The 26,825-nt window shown below is 38.7% G+C and overlaps 1 protein-coding gene across 5 annotated transcripts in view; it reads left to right on the forward strand.

The window, feature by feature from the left end:
- The window catches only part of DYNC1I1 (dynein cytoplasmic 1 intermediate chain 1), a 318,520-nt gene that overhangs the window by 255,415 nt on the left and 36,280 nt on the right, over positions 1-26,825 (forward strand). For 4 of the 5 annotated variants that reach the window (XM_050782914.1, XM_050782917.1, XM_050782915.1 and 1 more), the window contains one exon: positions 3,155-3,299. In XM_050782914.1, coding sequence (XP_050638871.1) covers positions 3,155-3,299 — 145 coding nt within the window. Of the gene's footprint in view, positions 1-3,154; positions 3,300-20,129; positions 21,016-26,825 lie in introns of those variants that run through there. The other variant, XM_050782919.1, reaches the window with a different exon arrangement.

Here is a 26,825-nt window from a genome sequence, read left to right on the forward strand (position 1 = left end):
GGTCTAGCACTTCTCCCTTCTTGGCCTGTTAATTCCTCCTCATCATTCAAGAGTCAGCACAGAGATCATTCCATGTGAAACCTTTCCTGACTCTTGAGCAAAGAAAACCACTCCCACTTTTAAGTCCCATAGAATTTTCATTTATTTTATTCATTCACTCTTCCAAGAAATATTTACTAAGAACCTACCATGTGCCAGGCACCATCAAAAGGATACATTAAAGGACAAGACAGACCTAGAGTTCATATTCTAGTTGAGGGTAAACTGCTAATAAGCAAATAAATATATAGTTTAGGATGATAAGTGCTATGGAGAAAATTAAAGTAGAATAAGTGGGATAGGACTATCGGCTGTCAAGTTGACAATTTCATATTTTTTTAATGTTTCTACAATAGCATTAATCATATTTTAGTTCATTCATCTGCCATTTTTCTTGTACTACATTATTTCCATTTCATCTTTGATTTCCTGCACAGTACCTAGGACATAGTAAGTGTGGAGCTAATAATATATATTGGGGATAAAGAAATGATAAAGAAATGATATATAATGTAATCCATACAATCTAGAGAACTGCCTTAAAACCCTTCCTCCCAGTCAGAGGGATCAGAACAGAGTGAGTCACACAAACCGCCATGCAGTTCCCACGTGATAGATAAGAACTCTGCCTTAACTGAGAGATTCACAATGCCCCTGGAAGAGAGAGTTGTCAGTATAAAGTGGAATCCACTAGTTTGGACTAGATTGTAAAATTGCATGCAAAACTTAACAGTTGACCTCACATCTTTTGAAAGGGTCACTATGTTCACACCGGTGCTTAATTTCTGTTTTAATTTAGTAGTTCTTATTCCATGTATTTATTTTTTTTCATCTCTTGCACTCATCCCAGGCTATTAAGATTTAATGAAGAACCACAAATTGTTCCAAGCTCATATCCCTGTGTTTCTGTGATCTGTAGAAATAACAAGCATCCATGGCTCAGCTGTGTGACTTTTTCCATTCAAACTATACAAGCTGTGATGTCCCTGCTGTTCTGCACATAGAAACAAGCAGTATTTGCCCCCTCACATGATTCAAACATGATTTCGGAAGATATGCCTCACAGTCCATTCCCAATGATCCTCCTTCATAAAAGCTGGCTAGAACCACACATTAAAGCTTTATCAAAGCATAAAAAAATTTGATAAAGTTATTCATTTATAAATACATTTGTTGTATGCCTACTTTGAGCAAAGTGCATTGTTAGGTGCTACAAGGCCTACAGACGTCGTGTAAGCCTGGTTTCTCTCTTCAAAAAAACTGATGACAGTGGGAAAGATAAATACACAAACATCTGGAGCATGAGTAGAATGTCTTAAGTGGCACTAGAGGCATAGAGAGTATAATAGGCCAGACCTGGAGTCACAGCTTTATCTATATGTGTATTAGAATCAACAGGGCATAGGTTCAGTTGACTTAACCCATGGTTTTACCTAGGTCCTTAATTATCTGCAAAGGCTATAGAATACATTCATTGATAATTTCCAGATTTTTTTCATTGCTATAAAGTGAGTAACATCTTACATGATGAACATTCTTGTTCTGTGGCTATTGTACTTTTTAAGCACTATCAGAATATGCACTTTGGTTCAAAAGAAGGGTCCCTGTGGCACACACCACAAATCTTTTTACAAGCTTAATTTTGCTTTTACATTGGTCCATCCATCTGAAATAGAAAATACAGACCTTAGTAAAATTGTAACATAGCAGGCATTGGCTTTGTAGTCATTCTAAATGGGGGAGAAGCAGGGGATTGTTATTTTTCACCTAACATAGAGAAGGTGCAAATCCACTTCCATAAATTAAACAAGGTCCTCATTTTGCACCCTATAAACCCTTTCAGGATGCTGTTAAGAGCAAGTGGAGTCTCAACAGGGGCCACTTCAAAGATCAGTTCCTCAGGTTCATTAGAACAAATTTAAATGATCATGTGTGGAACTGCTGTTAGCAGTTTCACTGGGCGTAATTTTTGAGTGCCTGTTACATGGAACACGCACTGCCACACTTTGCTCGTGATTCCAAATTTTGCTAAGCACATTGACATTTATTGGTGCTCCAGAGGCCCAAACGTTTTAATAACTGAACTCATTTTTATTCTTAGTGACATAATATTAGGATTCTACAATTCCTACGTATTTGTCATATTTATAAACTTGTGCACATGAATATTTTAAATACAGCATTTGTGGTATGTTTTCTCACATCTTCCTAATTGTATATGATTGCATGCAGAATACTAAGTGATAATAGAGGACTGCAAATAATACCAGCTTAGTTAAATAAGCAATATTTGTCGGTGTGTAATTTTTTAAATGTCTATCATTATTTCTCAAACGTGCTTCTCTCTTAAAAAAGGACTGAGACATAAGTTTGTCTGTTTTTATATTAGCTAGCTTATTCAACAAATATATTGAGCACTTACTATATGCCAGACACTTGGCAAGAAGAAAGACAAGATACCTGCCCGTATGGAATTTACAAAGGATTTGTAAATCTCTCTTCTGTTTTCAGTAAAGAGAAAACATTATTTTCTCCATATTATATTTAAATTATGTGCATTATTTTGTGGTGACAAGGGTTTCCACAAAGTGTTACATTTTTAACTATGTTAACTTAAGAAATTTCCTCAAAAAAAAAAAAATGATTGTTTCTTCAAGGATAGATGGAGTTTTATAGTCAGTAGGCTCCCCAAAAGAAGATAAAGCAGACCATGTGCAAAATGCTATCTCAAGAATAAAATAATCTTATAAATATAAAAGCTTCTGAGACTGAAGTGTATTTGTTTCCATTAAAATAACTGCATCAACAATGATAGGCTTTGAGGAATTCCGCAAAAGGAATTAAATAATAAATGTTGATATTAAATTCTGTATTTTAAAAAGATTACATTGCCCAACATTGTTTTTAAATAATCAAAACTAGGGTAACATATTTGCAAACAATTTCTTTCAGGATAACTGTAAAAATGATTTCATTTTGATGGTGTGTGGTTGTTCTAAATTATGGAGAAGTAATCATGCAGAGTTGAGGGGTTTTTTAATTTTGTTTTGTTTTTTAAGCAATCACTGCTTTTCAGAGGTCACTGGATTTCTGCTCATGTGTGCTTTTCCTACAGCAAAGCAGGTATTGGTGAGGTCTTTGAAGGTCACCAAGGGCCAGTGACAGGAATTAACTGCCACATGGCAGTGGGCCCAATCGACTTTTCTCACCTGTTTGTCACATCATCATTTGACTGGACTGTCAAACTGTGGACCACAAAGGTAAGAATATCTTGACTGAAATTCTCAGATATATTATAAGGGCTGAAGATGGTTTTTCATTCCTTGGAAACAGTTGTCCCTAAAGCCTCTTCCAGGCAACCTGGCACTGGGAATTCATATACCTTCTGGTGAGGCCAGTCTGCCTCAGAGCTAGTCCATTTTACTTATTTATTTTTATTTTTATTTATTTATTTTCATTTTTATTTATTTATTTTTTTGAGACAGAGTCTCACTCTGTCACCCAGGCTGGAGTGCAGTGGCCCGATCTTGGCTCACTACATGCTTCGCCTCCTGGGTTCACGCCATTCTCCTGCCTCAGCCTCCTGAGTAGCTGGGACTACAGGCGTCCACCACCATGCCAGGCTAATTTTTTTGTATTTTTAGTAGAGACAGGGTTTCACCATGGTCTCGATCTCCAGACCTTGTGACCTGCCCTCCTCGGCCTCCCAAAGTGCTGGGATTACAAGCGTGAGCCACCACACCTGGCCCATTTCACTTATTTTTAAACATGTAGGTAATACTTGAAAACATTCTAATTATAAAAAATTCAAACAATTCAAATAATGATAAAGCTGCAGTCCTTCTCTACCAACCCCAACCCCATCCACAACATCCCTTCACTGCCTGCACCTCAGTCCCCTCCCCAGAGGCAAACTTTTATCAGTTTCATGTCTATGTTCTGGAGCTTGGTGGTATCTACTTTCTTACATATGTACCTATGGAAATATATGATTTGGGACTTGGGTTCTTTTTTTGTTTGGTTCGTTGGTTGGTTGTTTATTTTTATTGTGAGCTGTTGGAGGTTTTTAAGCTGGCAAATGACCCTATGTTATATTTTAAAAGGTAATTCTGGCCGGGAGCAGTGGCTCACATCTGTAATCCCAGCATTTTGGGAGGCCAAGGTGGGTGGATCGCTTGAGGTCAGAAATTTGAGACCAGCCTGGCCAACATGGTAAAGCCCCATTTCTACTAAAAATACAAAAATTAGCCATGTATGGTGGCACATGTCCATAGTCCCAGCTACTCTGGAGGCTGAGGCAGGAAAATCGCTTGAACCTGGGAGGCGGAGGTTGCAGTGAGCCGAGATGGGCCACTGCGTTCCAGCCTGGGCGACAGAGCCAGACTCCATCTCAAAATAAAATAAAATAAAAGGTGATTCTGTCCATGCTTGAGAGCAAGAAGAAAAGCAGAGACCACTTGGAAGGAAGGCGCAGTAATCTAGGAAAGAAATAACGTTGACTTAAACCAGCAGTCTGAGATGGAGAGAAATAAATGAATTTGAGAACCATTTAAGAGATAAAAGCCACAGAAATTGGTGATTGATTTGATAGAAGGAAGGTAGGAGAGGGAGTCATCAGCAGATAACCTAGGTTTATGACCTGGGCAGCTGGTGAGTTGTAGCATTCACTGCACTGGAGAACAGCAGTGGAAGAACATGCTGGGGAAGAGCTTTGCACATGCTGAGCTAAAAGTGCCCGGGAGGGGCATTCAAGATCTCATTTCAAGATCTCCATTAGGCAGTTTGATATGTGAGTCGGAAGAAGAGAGAGACCTCCCAGCAGCCTGTATGCACTAGAATAGCAGTGATCTTCACAAGTGAGTGTATTTTTTTTTTTTACACGGTCTCACTCTGTTACCCAGGCTGGAGTGCAGTGGCACTATCTTGGCTCACTGCAGCCTCTGCCTCCCAGGTTCAAGTGTTTCTCCTGCCTCAAGCTCCCTAGTAGCTGGGATTCCACAGCACACACCACCACGCCTGGCTAATTTTTGTGTTTTTAGTTGAGATGGGGTTTTGCCATGTTGGCCGGGCTGGTCTCGAACTCCTGACCTCAAATGATGTGCCCGCCTTGGCCTCCCAAAGTGCTGGGATTACAGGCATGAGCCACACACCTGACCCAGGAGTGGATTTTAAAAGAAACGCTAACATGCAATCTGGAGGGAGAGCAATACTTAGGAAATAAACGGGAGAAATTGAACTAGAAAAGGGAGATTAAAAAGTAACCCAGGAAATAGAAGACAAATTAGAATTTTCTTTGCGGCTTCATGGGTATTAATGGAAAAAACCATGTCAAGAGGACAGAATTTGCTTTTAACTATATGAAAAGATAACAACCTTATTTATAAGAGAAATTAAAATTAAAACCAAGTTGAGAAACATATTTTCAACTATCAGATTGACAAAAATCTAAGTTTTGCAACACGCTCTGTGATGAGGCCGAAATAAACCAGCTATTCTCATACATTGCCATTGGAAATGCAAAATGGCTCAACACTATGGAAGAGGACTTAGCAGTATCTAAAAATAATACATGTTTGAACAGAACAATTTCCACTTCTGGGAATCTATGCCAAAGATATACTGCAAAAATAAGAAAGAAGACATATGCGGAAGGACATTCATTGAAAGATTACTTGAATAGCAAAAGAATGAATACAACTCCAAAATATCTATCAATAGAGTGCTGGGTGAATCAAAAGTACGGCACCTCCACCCAAGGGAGTAATATTATTGAGGTATAAGAAAAAATGAAGAAAACTTCTATGTACTATGATGGAGTGGTCCCTAAGATACGTTTTTAAACGAGTAAAGCAAAGTGGAGAGAAGTGCAAATAGTATATTGTATATTATCATTGTTTATAATTATATTAATATATACTTAGAAGTTGAAAGGATAAACACAAAAGTTACTTACAGGAAGACAGGAAGCTAAAAGAAAAAAATAATAGCTAGCTTATTTGAATATACCTTATTTTCACATTTGATTTCGGAACCATGTAAATATTTTACATAGTTATAAAAGAAAATGAAATAAATTTAAAAATTGATTCCTAAAAAATTTAAAGTAACATGAATCAACCTTAATGTGGTTCAAATGGGTAGCAAAATTCATTAAATAATGATTTGAAGTGACTTTAAAACGCTGTATGTTTGGTATACATTCCTAACCGGGATATATTTTAACAATTTTTTTAAACTACCAAAAAAAAAAAAAAAAAGATCTAAACTACTTCTAGTACTCATATTGCTGGTTGTCACATTTCTACTGTTATCCTGAGACCTTTGTATTTGTATCATAACATAAGTTAAATTACTATGTTGGTGTCATTGAGAACTGAGATTATCAGCTTGGTTGGAAGGAGATACAGACTCGTGCAGTTAAGTAACAATTCTGTAGTAATCCTGAATCTGAGTGGGAAGTATAAGAACTCATGGCATGTATTATCTTTCAATATAAAAGAATACATATTCACTGCTCTGACCACAAAAAGATCTAGGAACAGTGACCAGTTCAATAGCAGTGACCTTCCTGATGCCCAGGATGTGCTCCCCAAATACTGGTTTCCCACTCAAGGAAACCAGGGATCCCTGAAGAAATTACTGATTGTAGGTGTGGAGCAGGAAATGTATAAAATAAACTGATATTATTTTATTATAACAAGCAAAAATGCTACCAAACACTACAAAGTTTTTGTCAAAGGACTTGGAAGCCAAGTTGAGTAAGCTTCTTTTGGCCCTGACAACATTGATAAGAGTAATAGATTCATGAGTTCATAACAATACTGAAGAAAACAAACAAACAAAAAACCTCATTGGCCACCTATGGAGAATACTAGGTAAACAAACTCACCAGTGAGTAAATGAAAGAATCAAACATTTAGTCTGTCTTTTCTATATGAATTGTATTTCAGGGTTACTAAATAATTGATGAGGGGACATTTTCTTTACAGCATTTCCGCTAATATAGGAATAAAAAATGGGCCGGGCACTGTGGCTCACACCTGTAATCCCAGCACTTTGGGAGGAGATCGAGACCATCCTGCCCAACATAGTGAATACTTGTCTCTACTAAAAATACAAAAGTTAGCTGGGCGTGGTGAGGTGTGTCTATAATCTCAGCCACTAGGGAGGCTTGGGAGGCTGAGGCAGGAGAATCACTTGAACCAGGGAGTCGGAGGTTGTAGTGAACCGAGATCGTGCCACTGCACTCCAACCTGGTGACAGAGCAAGACTCCATCTCAAGAAAGGAAGGAAGGAAGAAAGGAAGGAATGAAGGAAGGAAGGAAGGAAGGAAGGAAGGAAGGAAGGAAGGAAGGAAGGAAGGAAGGAAGGAAGGAAGGAAGGAAGGAAAGGAAGGAAGGAAGGAAGGAAGGAAGGAAGGAAGGAAGGGAAAGAAAGAAAGAGAGAGAGAGAGAAAGAAAGAAAGAAAGAAAGAAAGAAAGAAAGAAAGAAAGAAAGAAAGAAAGAAAAGAATTTGAAAAATCACCATTTTGCAAATACCATAATCTAGGCAATGATTATTGCTGACAATATTGTAAAAATAGAAACAACCTTTTTCATAATTATGGAAATACACAATACCACCTTTGAAGTAGGCTGACACCCAAAGTTGAATCTGAATCTTATCAATCCTCCAGATCTCTGAATTTAGAAGATACAGATGCAAAACATTAAATAACACCACAGGGATGCAATCAGCCAAACCCAAACTGCTGGCATATCTACAGGACAACTGATTTAGTTTCTGCAACAAAACCAAAACTTTTTCCTCAAGGGCAAATTGGAAGCGGAAACAATGTATTAAAAAAGCAGAACAAAATAAAACTTGGGACATTTCAGTGGATCTTAAAATATGGATCTTACATAGATCATGATTCAAACAAGCACCAGGTGAAAAACTTTAGAAGACTACCAGGGAAATGCAAATACTAACTGTATATTTGATGATATTTATGAAGTACTATTTTTAGTAATTTTTTTTTTTTTTTTGAAATGGAGCTCTCTCTTTTGACCACACTGGAGTGCAGTGGCACCATCTCAGCTCACTGCAACCTCCACCTTCTAGTTCAAGCAATTCTCCTGCCTTAGCCTCCTGAGTAGCTGGGATTACAGGTGCCTGCCACCACAACTGGCTAATTTTTGTATTTTTAGTGGAGATGGAGTTTCACCATGTTGGTCAGGCTGGTCTCGAACTCCTGACCTCATGATCCGCCCGCCTCGGCCTCCCAAAGTTCTAGGATTACAGGCATGAGCCACCGTGCCCAGCCAATAATTGTTATGATCACTTTAAATGGTGTTACCTTTTAGGGATGCATATCGAAATACAGAAGAAATTATATGATATTAGTGATTTGCTTCAAAATAAGCAGTTGGGAATGGGAGAGCTTGTGAATGTAGGTGACTAACATTGGTCATGATTGCTAATTATTGAAGCTGGATGATTGATATTAGTCTCCTATGTCTGAATATGTTTAAAATTTTCTCTAATAAAGAACCTTTAAAAGGCAGAAAAAGGAATTAGTAATAATGGCAAATACTTCAGAGAAGAAACATCAGGACGGGAATATGTCCATTGTATTTAGCAACTCAGAAGCCACTAGTGTCCATGGCAAAAGCAGTGTCTTTGGAGTTTGTTGAGGGTGGGACAAAAATTACAATGCATTAAAGAATGAGTGGAAAGCATTAAAATCAAGATGTTTTCTTTGCTTTTTTTTTTCTTGAGATTATAGAGAGCTCAGGGATGTTGCTGCTGTGGAAGAGCCAGTGAAGGAGAGTAGAAAATCTGTAAGTGTAAGGTAGAGAAAGGGCCATGAAAAGGTTGCCGTGAATGAATTCATAGCATGGGCAGGGAAGTGAATTTTAAATCTGAGCAGCAACATCTCTTCTGTTGTAACAGAAGAGCAGGTAAGGATGGGATCATGTGTGTGTCCGTGTGTAGATTTAGTGAAGGAAGGCAGAGCAAACTCTCCTGTGATCGCTATTTTCTTAATGCTGTAGGGGGGTTAAATACTCTGCTGAGTAGGACGTGGAGCTACTGAAGGGAGCAGATTTCAGCTGATCACAGAGGAGAATAATAGGAAGAGCTGATTGGGGAATGAAAGATGGACTCTGGTCAGTGTGGTGGGTCCAGTTATGGTCAGAAATCAAAATGTTTTAGCAGCTTCAATCTTCAGGACCAATTTCCTCCAAGAAAGGATAGCAGTGGAAATATGGGCATGAATGAGGGGACTTAGATGGATGTGGGGCAGGAGCCTTACCACAGTGCGATGGAGGGAAAATAGAGCAAGGAATTGGGAGATATGGACAAGAAAGGATGTTAGGCTGGAGCAGAAAGGAAATAAAAGCAGACAGGAGAAAGTAAAGGGAGCAAGGGATTGGATGCCCCTATAAGATCAAAGAACAAGGATGAAGGAAGTAATTGAATAAGAGAATTAGTAACAAAAGAGATTACTGTTAGAATGTGGGATGTTTTGATTTAGCATTTCACAACAGAAATAGTTCCAAGTGATTTTTTTAAAAAGTCAAGGATGTGGTCATGTGTATAGCTGAAGTCTAGTGAGGGTGGAATTCACTGCAGATGAGGAGGTCACAGAAACAAAAGGTCAAGGTGCTGGTGTGCTGTGGGCTTTGGAGCAGGCCAGAAAATAGCTAGACTGGGATGGAAAAGGAAACAGTGATCACAGTACCAAAGTCCTCAGTGAATTAGGAGGAGAGATCAAAAGAGGTAGAGAATGGTACAGCCAGATGGCCTGAGCTTAAAATAAATAGGACTTTTTACTGGAGGACTAAGGAGCGGTAAAATAGCACTGGAGAGCAAGTGAGAAGCTGACCCTCTCACTATCTTGAGATAGAATACATGATAATGAACAGCTTCTACCTGAGGAGATGGCAGAAGAGGTGGTGAGGTTAGGGCAGAGCTAGGATTCCATTGAGGCAGGCAGGAGAGGTAGCTTCCCATGAGAAAGCTGAGGGTGGAGGCAAAGGCATTTATCATGGAATAAGAGATGTGGGGCAGGGGAGTTGTGGAAACATCAGGAAAGGAGAGTGCAGTGAGTGATTTGTTCAGGTGAAATAAGTGCTAATAGAGATTTCTAGAAAATGCTCTGAGATCCCAGTGGGAATGGGAAGGGGAGATGGAATGAAAGGGGCTAAGGATTCAGAAGAGGATGCTAATCATTGCATATTCTAGCATAATGAGGTTAGCATGAAGGGAGAGGGAATTAAAACACATTACATTGCCCTCCCTTTACTCCCACAGCACCCCCTGCCACACCAAGTTTCATCATTAACCACTGTCAGGGAAGACCACATTGGAGCAGAAACTTTGTTGGAGTGGTTTACCTGGCAATCACAGAACCGGGCCAGGCAGCTGAGTCAACAAATGTCCAAGCAGCCATTTTCATCCAAATGACTGGAAGGTTGGGATCCATTTAGGGAATGAGGCTGCAAAGATAGGTGTATACTTGATTGTGTTGATTTATTTTTATTTTCTAGGTGATGGCAAGTCATTTTAGGGGGGAATTAATCAAAATTTGATTTTAAGGAGTTTGCTTTGGAATACTATGGAAGATGAATTTGTATGGGGAGCCAAGATCAACATTTATCGAGGTTATACTGTGTACTAGGCATTGTGCTAAATATTTGAAATACATTAGTTCCTTAAATGCTCACAATAAACCTTTGAGTAGATATTAGTATCGCATTTTATGTAAGAGGAAATAGGCACAAGAGAGCTTAAATAACTTGCCTGATGTGCTTAGTGAATAACTGGGGAAACTGGAATTCAAATTCAGATTTGAGTGACCCCAAAGACTGTGTTCTTTTCCATACCATTGTGTTAAGCCTGGAGACAAGAAGCCAGTTGTAAGTCTAGTTTGGTCAATGAGGTGAGAGCCAGAATTTAGGCAGTGAGCTTCTAGAGGGGAACACCAATCTGAGAAATAAAATCAATCAGATGCAGTGACCAGCAGACCTGATTTGAGAGGGGAGTCAGTGATGATTCTGATATTTCTGCCGTTAGCATCTGAGTGAAGAATGGTGGTGCCAGTGACTGAGACAGGACATACAAGGGGAGGAGTGGGCTTGGGTTAGAGGTAGGAAATCAGCGGTCTGGGCATGCTTAGACTGAGGTGTCTGGAAATTCCCACAAGGTAATTGAAGATGCTTGTCTTAGTCCATTCAGGGTTCTATAACAAAACATCTTAGAGTGGGTAACTTATAAACAACAGTCTTTATTGCTCACAGTTCTGGAGGCTGGTATGTCCAAGATCAAGGTGCCAGTAGATTTGGTGTCTGGTGAGTGCTCGCTGCCTCATAGATGGTGCTTTCTTCTTGCATCCTCACATGGAAGAAGGGGCAAACAGGCTCCTTCAAGCCTCTTTATAAGGATACTAATCCCATTCATGAGGGTGGAGCCCTCATGACCTAATCATCTCCTAAAGTTCCCACCTTTTAATACTATCACAGTGGGGATCAAATTTCAACATAGGAATTTTGGAGGGACACAAATATTCAGTTGACAGCAATACTGAGGCTCAGGGGCAAAGGATGAGTTAGAAATATAGATATGACAGTGATCAGTCGTTTATTCCAAAGGTGAAAAGTATAATAGAACATATATTGAAGAGGCTATGAATGCAATCTTGGAGCTGCTAATGCTTCAGGTGCTGAGGCGTGAGAACAGGATGCTCGTTAAAGAATGTGATAAAGGCTGTTAAACACCAGAGATATCAAGAAATATACAGATGGCAAGGCAAGAAGAGGGTCACGTGGACCTCAGTGAGAACAATTTTAGTGGAGCACTAGAGACAGATTGTGAGTGGTTGTGGAGTGAAAAGGGAAGACAGTAGACACAGAAAATATAGACTAGTCTTTCAGACATGAGGCAGTGAACATAAGGAGATAGAGAGGCGACTGGCAGGGAAAGCCAGGCCAAGAAAGGATTTTATTATTATACTCTCTGAGAGACCTGAGTGTATTTGCGGCCTGAAGAGGAGCCAATGGAAGGTGTATGGTTTAAAAAATGGAGGACAGAATTCACCACTATACAATTCATCCATGTAACAAAAAGCGACTTGTACTCCAAAAGCTATTGGAATAAAAATTAAATTAAAAGAAAAAAACAGAGGAAGATGATTTCGAGTGACCATGTCAGGTTTAGGATAGGGAGAAGAGGCAGAATATTGGTGAGACTTAAAAAAGGCTTACAGGCAGGTTCAGCTACATGGAAGTGGAGGGGAAAGGAGGAAAGAAGAGAAGGTCCCCCATTTCTTCGGTGGAGTCAGAGGCAGTTATCTGTTAACGGTGATGGGAACTGGGACGTGGTAGGGAGAGGAAGGAGGATTAGACCAGGCCCTATAAGAGATGGGACAGGGCCCTGATACAGAGGATATCTGAACTGCATAGATTTGAAAACCAGCTAGGGCTGAATATCACAGATGTATTTCATAGGTGATATCTAATTTAAATTTTATGAGGTGATAAGAAGAGTGCCAGGAATTGTGTAAAATTGCCATTGTTGAGTCTCTTACAGGAATCTCCTGAATCTGACATTCAAAGCTCTCCACAGTGTGTCCCCACCATTACTAGAGCAGGTGAACAGATCCAGGTTTGGGAGATGCACCACTTCTTTACAATTCTTCTAAGCCAGTGTTCTCAAAATGTGGCCCCAGATCAGCAGCAACAGCATTACCTGGGGCTTATGAGAGATGCAAACTCTCTGGGCCCCACCCCAGACCTTCTATGTCAAAAACTCTGGGGATGGGGGCCAACAATCTGTGTTTTAGAAGCCTTCCAGGTAATCCAGACATTGCTAAAATATAAAGAGCCATGCCCTAAACCTCGTAAAGTTCTGTTTCACACTTCCCATCCTACAGAGCTGGTGGGCAGTTCAGTTGTGTTGAGGGATCCCTCCTTTCTCCCAGGGTTGTATTAGAGAACTGGGGATCTAGTTTAGGGTTCAGACAGGAGAACGAAAGCTATTGTCCCACCTCCAACTAGGTTTCCTCATATAATGAATATGCTACATGTTCTAGACAGAGGTTTGTACTCTGAATGTATTTGAAACCCCAAATTAATTGTAACCCTTTATGGTGTTCTAGACAGTTATGCTTGAAACCCTTGACAATATAGGCTAGTGGTTTTCTCCTCTTCTTAATCTCAATGAGCATAAAATTTAAAGGAAGCAGTCACATCTCTTAAAATTACTAATCACAGGCCGGGTGCGGTGGCTCACGCCTGTAATCCCAGCACTTTGGGAGGCCGAGACGGGCGGATCACGAGGTCAGGAGATCGAAACCATCATGGCTAACACGGTGAAACCCCGTCTCTACTAAAAATACAAAAATTAGCCAGGCATGGTGGCGGGCGCCTGTAGTCCCAGCTACTCGGAAGGCTGAGGCAGGAGAATGGCGTGAACCTGGGAGGCGGAGCTTGCAGTGAGCCGAGATCTTGCCAGTACACTCCAGTCTGGGTGACAGAGCGAGACTCTGTCTCAAAAAAAATAAAATAAAATAAAATAAATAAATAAATATATATATATAAAACTAATCACATTTTGCAGGACTGTGGCTGAAAATAACCTTTATCTTAATAAAAGAGGCAAAGTAAAAAAAATGCTGTCTTGAAAATATTGGAAATTGAGTTTTTTGGCCTTTTTCCATCTTACTGACAATGAGAATTTTCACAGAAGTGTAGCAGGGACAAAGATGTGAGATGGGTAATATTTTAGTCCCTTCTGACAATAATAGTTACCTTTGTAATCTTTACTTTAAACTTATTGGATAACTTGGAGTCATTTTATCATTTAAACAAGGCAAAGAAGTTTGTAATAGTCTTAATAGGATTAGTAATAGCCTCACACTTCACCTTGTAAATTAAATAACATAAGGAAAAATCCTCCAAATCATAGAAAGATGTGGTGCTAAGAAACAACACTATGAAATAGTATGAAATCAAATTTTTTAAAAGGCTGCAATGTAATAATTTGTTGATAAAATATAGTATAGTGGTGGGGCGCAGTGGCTCACACCTATAATTCCAGCACTTTGGGAGGCTGAGGCAGGCAGATCACCTGAGCTCAGGAGTCTGAGACCAGCCTGATCAACATAGTGAAACCCCGTCTCTACTAAAAATACAAAAAATTAGCTGAGCGTGGTGGCTCATGCCTGTAGTTTCAGCTACTCGGGAGGCTGAGGCAGGAGAATTGCTTGAACCTGGAAGGCACAGGTTGCAGTGAGCTGCTGCACTCCAGCATGGGTGACAGAGAGAGGCTACGTCCCAAAATAATAATAATAATAATAATAAGCTCAAAAAGATAACCAAAAAAAGATCAAAAGCAAACAACCCGACAGCAAGAAAATTTGGAAACAGAAATATGCATTTTGTACACTCTACTGCCCAAGAATTCACATGTCTAACACAATAATAAAATATTTAAAAAGAAATTCTGTATTCCAGGGGTAATGTCAAAATTAGCACAGTGAGCAAAATGACTCTCACCCTGAAGTGTATAGAAAAGTCCATATGAATTCACTTTGCGTAGCTAAATGATTGCTAGAGAGACAATAACATTTCACATCCTGAAAGAGAGAAGTGATGATTTTAAAGTTCCAAATTTAAAATGAAACTTCTCTACATAGGATCTTAGAAATATTGCAGTTAAATGAAAAAAGCATATTTAGAGAAAATGTAATCATTGTCAATTCTCTTTGTGATTTGAATAGTTAATATTTCCATTTATTTCATGTGGTTTTATTTAAACTTTCCTTGAAGATTGAACAGGTTGAGTTTTTGAAGTGGTACCGGCTAAAGGACAAACATGATATTGCATATTTTGGGGATGTTAAGGTCCTAAACAATACCCTTTCCCATCCTGTTTATCTTGTGCCTTTTTCTACCAAACTGCAGTTTCACCCTCTACAGCCTGTATTTATCCCCATGATTGCCACTAGAACTGCTTCTTCAAAAGTTGCTCTGACCTGCTTTCTTGCCTGTTCCTGCGGTCATTTTGCCATTTTCATTTTCTTTGATGACTTTGCTACTTTAATAATGTTGATTAGCCCCTTGGAACATCCTTTTTTCAATGAGGCTGCTTTTAGAGTATAGTAAAAAAAAAAAAAAACTACATATTTTAGTCTACCCTTTGTGATCCTTTAAAAAATGTATTAAAAATGCATTGCCTGAATTAATTCTGTTGAGTACCAACTCTTACCTTTTACTGTATCTTAGCACATTAAATTTCCCATCCATCAAAACATGCTGGAGCTGATGCTCAGAAATAAAGTATGTACTCTTGGCTGGATTGAGACATTCATTATTCCACTCAGCTTGTCTGTTTGCTGAGGTTTTGGATAATTTTTTTTTCCTGTGCTGCAGTTTAGTTTAGTGGCTAGACAAGTTCTGAGTCTTTGGATTTTTTTATCAATGCATCCAGTTTGGAAAGTTTCAGTGGATTCCAATTAAATGTTGGGTTAATATTTATTTTGGTCCTGGTACAACTTCAGATGGATTTAGGTTCACGATACTGTTTATGTATTTGCCAGGTCAGTCCCTTTCTTTAGACTTCAATGGGCTTATGTTTCTTCTATTTGTATTGAATATATCCTCTAAATCCTTTCTGCTCTCGACTTTTGGGTCTTAAAATTCAATTCCTTTATATCAACTGATCAGGTATATGGCCTAACTTAACCCATGTGTTTGTATTTGGTGTGGATTTTGGACACCACCCTGGGGTGCTGTCATCCAAAAACCTTTCATGATACACATTTGATTGATGGAAATGACTGACTTCCCCCGAATATATCTTGATATTTTAGACATTGTATAATCTTTCCTAGCAGTTAACATGCATCTCAGTCCTCTAATCTTTTAACAGTGACTGCTCTGATAATAAAATTTTCTAAGTGACTGGAGAATTATGTCTTTGCACAAATTAGAAAGATAATCTTCAATTTTCAAGCAACTACTGTGAGATCAATAAATATCACCTATTTCACTTTTACATCCTCTGCCGGGGTTAAAATATAAGATGGCTGTCTTAGCTGATTGTTTTCCCTGTTAGCTACTAGAAAAGGACGATAATTTGAATTTTATGAATAAAAAAGAAACAATTTTTCCTAAGGAAAAACATTAGTTATTACTTTTCAAATATCTTCATTAAAATGATTATGTATTACAATAAATGTTAAGTATGGGTATATTATAAATAATACAATGATTTAAAAAACACTTTTATCTCTTGAATCACAGTGAGTATGAAACTGGGATAGAATTGCCATCCTTTCCCTGTAAGACTATGAGCTCCTTGAGAGTAAGTCCCTGTGTTTTTTGTCTGCATCCCATTAACTGGCATAGTGCTTGGGACCTGGTAGGCACTGAGTAAATCACTGAGTTAATACATGAATAAATAAATGCCGGTTTTTAAAAAGATGTACATTGAAAGTATACTATAGCAAATATTTAGTTAGCAGTGGTTTTGAGCAGTAAAATTCATAGCCATAATTTAGAAATATAATAATTAGAAAACTGAGGTTAAGCTTTAAAAATCCTACTAGGAAATATTTAAGAAACTATAATATTGAAAAAAGAAAGCAGAAGTTTGAAGGAGATTTAGTTAGGTAAAGGGAGAAAGGAAAGGGCATTCAAGCAGAATGAACAGAGTATGCAAAAACAGACACATGAGATAGTTGGTACTCTCTAGCTGTGTGAACTTAGAAAAGTTACTTAACCTCTCTGTGCTGCAGTTTAGTCATCTCCAAAATGGGGATTAAAATACCTCCTATTTCATAAAGTTCTTGTGAAGATTAAATGACTGAATAATTGTAAAGATGTTAAACCATGCTAAGCATAGAGTAAGAATATTAAAGAAGTAGCAATAATAATAATTACTATTATTACTGTTAAATATCATGGTAATTGTTACTGTTATTTTGATGCTAAAATGCTTTAGTGAGACTGGAGCAGTGGGTACAAGGTGACTGGAAGAGAATAATAAAAGGACAGCTCTGGGGACAAAATGGGATCAGATGACAAAGGCAAAAAGGCAGCCTTGTGATGCCATGCGATGGGTGTAGACTTTCTTCTGAAGATGACAAAGGTGATAGCTTATGTGAAAGTAGGGCCACATCACCTCTTGCCTGATGTCATGTAGAGTGAAGGTGGGCAGGAAGGACATCTCACCTTCCCCTCAGTATTTTGAACAGCAGTGATAGTGTAATGTTCTACTTCTGATGACTGCTCTATCAAATTACCAGCAGTATTTGTGTTCCAGAGGAGCCCCTGGATACATCCCATGCATTCCCTCCTATCTCCACAGTAGTTGCTTGGATTATGAATGCACACTCTCACAATTCCACCTCATAAAATGACAGCAACTTGATTGACCGGAGTATTAACTTTTGCAATCCTTCACGAGACTGCCCTTCCCAATTCACTACATCTAAGTTTTCAGACGAAGTCCAATTATGATTACAGTAGTCATAATAATAATTGTAGCTGCATTTAACTGAATAATCACATGTGATGGCATTATGCCACTGATGTCACATAATTTTAAGTGTGTTTCTGTAAATACACTGCCACACGACCTCATCTGGAATGGATCACTGCAGAATTATCTCATCTGGCCTTTCTGCTAGCTTTATGTTTAGTGGCTTCTATATTTTATCTTCAGTTTGGCTTTTCTTTTTATCAACTTATAATTGTTTTTAAATTTGGAGGCAAAATATATATTCCCTTCCTCATGCTTCTTGGCTCCAACAAACTCCTGTCACTAGTACTTCTAATCCTCACCCAAAACCCCATTAGTCTTTTCACACCTGCTCTCCGAAGCCCTGACTTCTCAAAAGGAATTTAAATGTGGCAAGACAAAAAGACAGAGGTACTTTCATTTGTCTTAGATCTAAGAAAAGTATATGTAGGCATATCTTAGTATATTTAATATTTCTTTTATGATATCTATGTATTTCTTTACCTTGTTTCACAATTTAGTGCATACTTACACTTTTTTAAGAATAGGATATTCCTTTGTTCATCTTTATCCTGTGTCTAACTATGTTAGTTTGCTAGTATTACACACAATGTGGAATGAGTAGAATTTGCCCATTAGAAGTAATTACTACTTTATCAACATGGGACAAAAAATATTGGAAGATTATTCTCATTCTTCTGGTACTTTGTAAAGAATAGATATAATAAGCATTTTGTAGTGGAAAAATAAATATAATTAATTCTTGAAGGCTTTTCTTTTTTATTATACTTCTGGGATACCTGTTCTGGGATACATGTGCAGAACGTGCAGGTTTGTTACATAGATGCCATAGGTTTGTTATATACACATGCCATGGTGGTTTGCTGCACCCATCAGCCCGTCATCTACATTAGATATTTCTCCTAATGCTATCCCTCCCCTAGACCCTCACCCTGCGACAGACCCTGGGGTGTGATGTTCCCCTCTCTGTGTCCATATGTTCTCATTGTTTAGCTTCCACTTATGAGTGAGAACATGCAGTGTTTGGTTTTCTGTTCCTATGTTAGTGTGCTAAGAATGATAGTTTCCAGCTTCATCTATGTCCCTGAAAAGGAAATGAACTCATCCTGTTTTATGGCTGCATAGTATTCCATGGTGTATATGTGCCACTTTTTCTTTATACAGTCTATCATTGATGGACATTTGGGTCGGTTCCAAGTCTTTGCTATTGTAAATAGTGCTGCAATAAACATACGTGTGCATGTGTCTTATAGTAGAATGATTTATAATCCTTTGGGTATATACCCAGTAATGGGATCGCTGGGTCAAATGGTATTTCTGGTTCTAGATCCTTGAGGAATCGCCACACTGTCTTCCACAATGGTTGAACTAATTTACACTCCCACCAACAGTGTAAAAGCGTTCCTATTTCTCCACATCCTCTCCAGCATCTGTTGTTTCCTGACTTTAATGATCTCCATTCTGACTGGCTTGAGATGGTATCTCATTGTGGTTTTGATTTGCATTTCTCTAATGACCAGTGATGATGAGCTTTTTTTCATGTTTGTTGGGCCCATAAATGTCTTCTTTTGAGACGTGTCTGTTTATATCCTTTGCCTACTTTTTGATGGGGTTGTTTTTTTCTTGTAAATTTGTTTAAGAGCCTTGTAGATTCTGGATATTAGCCCTTTGCCAGATGGATTGATTACAAAAATTTTCTCACATTCTGTAGGTTGCCTCTTCACTCTGATGATAGTTTCTTTTGCTGTGCAGAAGCTCTTTAGTTTCATTAGATCTCATTTGTCAATTTTGGCTTTTGTTGCCATTGCTTTTGGTGTTTTAGTCATGAATTCTTTGCCCATGCCTATGTCCTGAATGGTATTGCCTAGGTTTTCTTCTAGGGTTTTTATGGTTTTAGATCTCATGTTTAAATCTTTACCATCTTGAGTTAATTTTTGTATACATTGTAAGGAAAGGGTCCAGTTTCAGTTTTCTGCATATGGCTAGCTAGTTTTCCCAACACCAGTTATTAAATATGGGCCCAGGGAGGGGAACATCACACACCGGGGTCTGTCGGGGGCTTGGGGATTAGACGAGGGAGAGCATTAGGAGAAATACCTAATGTAGATGGTGGGTTGGTGGGTGCAGCAAACCACCATGGCACATGTATACCTATGTAACAAACCTGCATGTTCTGCACATGTATCCCAGAATTTAGAGTATAATAAAAAAGAATAGTTTTCAAAAAATAATTATATTTATTTTTCCACTACAAAATTCTTATTGTATTTATTCTTTACAAAGTACCAGAAGAATGAGAATAATCTTCCAATATGTTTTGTCCCATGTTGATAATAAAGTAGTAATTACTTCTAATGGGAAAATCCTACTCATTCCATATTGTGTGTAATACTAGCAAACTAATATATTTAGACACAGGATAAAGATGAACAAAGCAATATCCTATTCCAAAAAAGAAAAAAGTGTAAGTATGCACTAAATTGTGAAACAAGGTAATGAAATACATAGATGTAAAAGAAATATTGAAATATACTAAGAAAAAAACTCTTCTTTTTCTTTCCAGAGTGAAGTAACTGGCCCTCCCATAAATTCTAGGGAACCAGGCCTCAGTGTTTATTACTGGAAATGCACCAGCTTTGTGGAAGTTTCTGGAAAGGAATGTTGTGGAATTGGCGATTGAGTGAAATAGCTTTCTCTCCTGTCCCCTGGTTCACTGACTTGAACTAAGCCCAAGGCAAAAGTAAGAGGAGGTCTCTTATAATCTGTCAACTTCCTTCTCACTTAGGACCTTCCTTAAGGATTAAAAACTTAACTTTTAAACCAGAGTTCCCCTTTACCTCTCTGCCAGACCCAACTACATTAAGGGATTTGACGGGTCACCAATCCAGGAGGGTTATGCATGAGACACTTGGCTTCTACCCACCTATGGAATTTAATTTATGCCTGGTTGGTTTGACTTTTTTTTCCCTCAATCACCCTCCTTCAACAAAGGCCAGTCAATGAGCTGAGTTTTGCTGTCTTCTGCTATTAGGACCATTTTCTTAAGATAGCAATCCACAGACCATCACAATGAAGTGTGTTTGTGTCTATGAGTGTGTGCCTATGTGTGATATTCTTTCTTTTTTTTTCTCACAATATTTTATGTTTATCTTGATCTGTAATAAATTAAAGTGGTCATGCTTTTCTCTAAGGATGACCTCCTCCAGCTCCAACCAAGAAAGTCTATTTATTGGGAAAATAGTTCTTAGCAGAGAAAGACTATATCTTCTTTATCAAGTTTGTGACAAAATTATTACCAGTTTCTCTGAGGTAGGTCTCTCCCCATACTCATTCTTCCTACATAATCCTCTTAGATAATCTACCCAAAATATACTTTTCATTATGCCATTTCCTTATACTACAACATACAGTAGTGTGTATTCTATGGAACTGTAACAGGCATTTCTCAAGGGCAGGAATTCTATGATTTACTCTCTCTATATATATTATATATTATATGCATATCCCATATGCATATAGTATATTTACTATATATAGTGTGTGTATGTGTGTGTGTGTATATATATATACACACATATATATATGCAGAAAGTTAAAGTCAACAAACATCTTTAGTAGGGAGGTCTTTTTAAATTTATTCTTCACGAATGAACTGCATATATGGCATGTGAAGATTATCAGAGTGACCTAAATGCAGCATACTGAAAGAACAGTAGTCCTGAAAAACATAACTCTGGAAACTAACTGATAATTGCATTGCTTGCTTTCTTAATCATTTCAAACACCTCCACCTGCATTTCATGGTTCTTCACACTTTTAGACAGGTGTCTAACCATTGGTCTCATAAACTAGACACATAAAGGTCCAGGGGCAGCTGAAGTTACTGGAGAAGTGTGTGGTGCTCCTGGGTGTAGGAACTCCAGGGAAAATTAAAGAAATTGTTAAACAAGGTGTCCTTAACTTGAACCCCTTAAAGTTTCTGAGTTTTAACTGGAACCGGAGAGATCAGAAGTTGAGGAGTATGAGGAAAGTATTTGAACTTCTGGGAACGGGTGTGCTCAGTCTCTGAGAGTCAGAATCCTTGAAACTGGGCCTTTTCTAAGTCTGAGTTCTAATGAAGATTCCAGTTTTCACAGTAGAAGTTAAAGAAAAAAAGGTCTAGAAAGGAGTGATTTAGAGATCCTTCTAGGCCTATATTTTTCCCATCTTATATTAATTGTAATTGGTTGGGTCAGTTAGAATTTGGTCTATTAAATAAAATGGTTTAATATTTTGAACTGTCCACCTATTCTTACATGTCATTTAGTGGTGCACTCAGATGCCTAAATTATCTACCAGGTTTTTTATGGCTCAATAATGCAACACTCCTATAGTCAGAAAACGATTATCATAATTTTAATCAGCACCAGAAAATTTAATACCTAAATGCAATGTAAATATTTTTATTGTATTTATGTGTTAATTGTTTCCCTCTTTTCCACTAAACTACAGCTTCCTAAGGTCAGCGATCATATTTTACATCTATCCTTTACTCTCCATAGCTCTCAGTCAGGGTTCTAAATGATTAATATGTCATTTAGGCTGATTGTCTTATTGATCAATTACATATCAATTAAATTAAGCTACCAGCAGTCATATTTCTGGCAACAATTATAGGACAGGGTAATCTCTGAGGTTTTATATTTATTGTGAATTTATTTCCATCCTCATTTGGACACCCTAGTGACTGAAACACAACTGACTCCTATGGACCTACAAAAACACCTCAGTCCATTCCTTATTGATGTCTCTGATTACTCCGTTCTCCATTTATCACCTTTTTTTCTTACTCCATTGATCTTTCCTCTTCTGTCCAATCAAATGTACAGTGTTCACATACCAACCAACATGTTATCATTACAAAACATGCAAGAATAACAGTGCAAATGTAATTGACATTCTGCCATGAAGTAAAAGCAAATATTGCCTTCTCTATCCTTCTGGTCAAAAGAATACTAGATTTTTTAGATTTTATCAATTATTTATTCATTAAAGCAGCATTCATGGAGAATGTAATGTGTTTTTAAATTCATGCTTTGTGTTTTTAACTTTGATAAGAATAGAAACGTGACACGATCTCTGGTGCCAACAGGTTCATAGCCTACATCTTACTACTAAAACTTGTATCAATAGAACTCCTTTTAAAAGAAATGTTTTTGGCCACCTTTAGTATTGCCTGAAGTTAGTTTCATTATAATGTAACTTAAATACATCTAGACAAAGAACAAGTTATACATTCCTTATACTTATTCATTCAATACATGACCATTTATTGAGAGCTTACTATAGTTCAGGTACTGGGAATATCACAGTGACAAGGGCAGACAAAACCCTCCTGACTTCACAAACTGTTTATTCTGGTGGGAAGAAACAGTGTGGAAACCAAAGAAACAAATATAGTTAATTCTCTTTTTTCACCCAAGCTGGGGTGCAGCAGTGTGATCTCAGCTCACTGCAACCTCCGCCTCCTGGGTTCAAGTGATCTCCTGCCTCAGCATACCGAAGCAGGAGGTTACAGGCATGTGCTACCATGCCTGGCTAATTTTTTTTTTTTTTTTTTTTTTTTTTTAATGGAGACAGGGTTTCACCATGTTGGCCAGGCTCATCTGGAACCCCTGACCTCAGGTGATCCACCCACCTTGGCCTCTCAAAGTGCTAGGATTACAGGGGTAAGCCACCACACACGGCCAGTTAATTCTTGTTATATACAACAGTTGTATTCTATAAAGTTGCCACAAATGCTAAATTGACAAATACTAAATGAACCATTGCTTCTGAGGGAGATACTGGATTTGGTTCCTATGAGCTTCTGGTTACAACATTTTCATCAACCTATGAATACATGATCTTCTTGGATGTGTGATTCTGTTGAAAGACACTTGATTTAATATGTATTGTTGGTTCATTGACATTGGGATCCTTAGCCAGTAGCTCATGCCTGAAGGAAGCTTGTTTAACACATGTATTTTTCCAGTAGGGCACATCACAGCCTTCTGGCACGTAGGAACATTAGACAGCACTTCAGCACTATGCTTGGGGCCATTCTAAACAGCGAAATCGGAAAAAAAAAATGCAAAAACCATGGCACCAAATAGACTACAACAACAACAAAAAAGATATTTGTTTACAATATGAGAGCTGAAACAAGAAAGGAGTGTAGTCTTATTCTGTCTCAGCTGGGAACAGGTATATCAGGGGACTCAAATTTTTTGCCACTCTTTGCTTATTCATGAAGGATCTAGGAATATTTATTTTGGGGTAACAAATAAATTTCAGAAAGTAGGAGAATTTGCAACCATGGAATCCATGAAAAATGAGGAATGATTGCGTATAATAAATATCGGATAGTAATGAATGCTGCCAAAAAAATGAAACAGATCTGGAGACTGATGGGGGTTTGGGAGAACTATTTGAAGTGGGTGACTAGGACAGTCTGCCCTGAGGAGGGGAAACTTTCATAGATATGAATCTTGAAAAGTAGTTATCCCTGTGAAGATGGAGGACAGAGGGAGCGAGTGTGAAAGTCTGTGAATCAGGAGCAAGCTTGACTTGGCTTGTGTGAGGAACAGGACAGAGGTCTTCATGCTTGCAACAACACAACAAAAAACTGAACCGACAGAAGATGAGCTTGGAAAGCTGATCGGGGTGAGATAATGTGTGGTCTTTTTGGTCTACTAAGTGGTTTAGACTCTGTTCTAAAGGGCAATGAGAAGCCACTGAGGGGTTTAAAATATATTTGAGCTATAGCTTATTAGATAATTTTACAGCCCTCCCCCAAAGTTTACAAATCAAATTTACCCCCAAACAATACCATGTAAATGAATCACATTAACTTAATGTGACAAGTGATGCTTCACTGAAACTAAAGTTCTGTTCACAGTGTGACTATCGGGCTGACTTCCCTGGTGCAGGTTCTTCCCAGTTCAGCGGCCTTCGTGACCCTGTGTGGGTGATGGCTCCAAGAACCACCCTCCTGTGGCACAAATCCATCATTACATGTTCATGGTTCCTGGGTGTAGTCTCTTCCCCCAAGTCTGTCACGACTGTAGCAAAGACACTCCAGCAGGCCTGGAGTCCTACATACGTGGTTATAAGGCAGCAGGAAGCAGGCGATCCCTAGCATGGTTTTTTGACTCTCACCTAAAGGAAAACATAAAATAAATGTTTCCATTAGAGAACTCATAGATACCCCACGATCCCTCAAGAAGGAAACCCACATCCCTGCAAATTGTTTGAAAACCTTGCTCTCACAGAGGATTATTAGGGCAGTGAAAGTATTCTGTAGGATGCTGTAATGGTGGATACGTGTCATGATAAATATGTCCAAACCTATAGAATGTACCATACCAAGTGTGAACGCTGATGTGAACTATGGAGTCTGGATGACAATGATGTGTCAGTGTGGATCCATCAGCTGTAACAAATGCACCTCTCTGGTAGGAGATACTTACAATGGGGGAGGCTGTGCATGTGTGGGGGAAAGGAGTATATGGGAAATCTCTGTATACTTTCTATTTAATTTTACTGCGAACCTAAAACTGCTCTTAAAAATGAAGTCTAAAAAAAAAAAAAAAAACCCTTGCTGTACATGCAAAACTAAATGACACTTCAGTAATGAAGGAAGAATATATTTAAAAACTGTAACACCATAAGACAGACACCAAGGCAGCCCCAAAATGGAACACCGGAAAAGAAGTCAGAAAACAATGGCTGAGGCCTGGAGAAAAGGAGACATCCCTGTGTGTTCTGTCAGTGTTTGAGAGGGGATTGCGGGGTGAGGGAGGACTCTATCTGGATGGCGAGATCAGACCCTTTGCGAGGAGAGAGCATAGTACATTCTCTAAGAGCAGAAAGCAGCATGAACAAAGGCTTGGAGACCAGAATGTATTCAGTGTGTGGAGGAGACGGTGAATGCAGCCGACTGGCTGGAGCAGAGGGTTTTAATTAAGGAGCGACGGGGAAAACACACTTGGAACGCCTGGTCCTGCCATTTCAGCACGAATCTGCCCAGTGGGATCAGATGGTGGTATTCATAGCCCTGGACTGTCTTGTTACAGTGCTGGCTATGGGATCTGTAGCATGGAGGTACTTTCTCAATGTAGCTATTTGTACTGAGCCTGTCACTAGCTCGGTGAGAGGTGGAAATTACTTGACAGTCTCTCCGGGCTCTCACCCATCCAAAGCGTGAGAGAGAGTGGGGAGTGTCAGAGTGGGTGGGCGGTGGGGAAAGTGAATTCTTAAGAACTAGAGCTTCCAGTGAAGGAGAATAAAGGGCATGAGGAGGCTTACCCAGAGTTGGGCGGCAGTCATGCCAGGCAAGCAGGCCCCCACAGTGGAATCTCTGAACCCTCACACTTCCCAATAGTGAGCCCTTCAGTCCCAGAGTGCTCGATTTGGTATGGAAAAAGAGTCTCTCTCTCTCTCTCTCTCTCACACACACACACACACACACACACACACACTCCAATTTATCAAAAATCACTTTGGAATTTTAAATCTCAGCTGATGACCTTTCTCAGAATAAAAAAGTCGCATTTTCGTTCTATGGGTTCCCTATTAAATTGCAAATGTAGACTATTTGGCATGTGCAGTTCACCCATTTAAACCCATTTGACTTTGTAAGGCGGGGCGATAACATTTTGGATTTCATTTTTGTTTGTCCTATAAGAGTCTTGAGCTTTAGCCAAAAACCCAGGCCTTGGATGAGTGTGCTTTAGACCTCACTTTTTGTCACGAAGCCAAGTGGACTTGGGAGAGAGGGTGGAGCGGTCTGTTGAGACATGATTTTTAGTTTTGCCCTTCGCCTCTGGAGCCAGGGCCCTGGCCCACGTCCAGCGGCACAAAGAGATGATGGTATTTTCTAGGGAATTTTAAGGAGCACAAACCTAAAGTCAAGTCAGGTGGTTTCAAGTCTGCACTGAATTTTTCATGTTAAGGATTTATCATGATTTGGGTTTTCAGCAGAGCTGTATTTTAAATGATGAAGGGAGCTGTATTCCTGTATTCTTCTGGAGACAGGCATGTTTTGGTTGTTTGCTAATGACCTCTGGTTTTGCTTATGGAGAGTTTTGTTAACAAATGGAAATTTAGCAAAATAGAATATTTTCTTTCTTTTGTTTTTTTTTTCTTTTTCTTTTTTTCTAAACAATGGGAACCCTCGCAGTAAACTGTCAAAACCAGGCTATGGATATTGGTTATTGTAGCATCATTAGTACTGTGT

This window comes from Macaca thibetana, chromosome 3 (assembly GCF_024542745.1).
Source record: "Macaca thibetana thibetana isolate TM-01 chromosome 3, ASM2454274v1, whole genome shotgun sequence".
Classification (NCBI taxonomy): Eukaryota; Metazoa; Chordata; class Mammalia; order Primates; family Cercopithecidae; genus Macaca; species Macaca thibetana.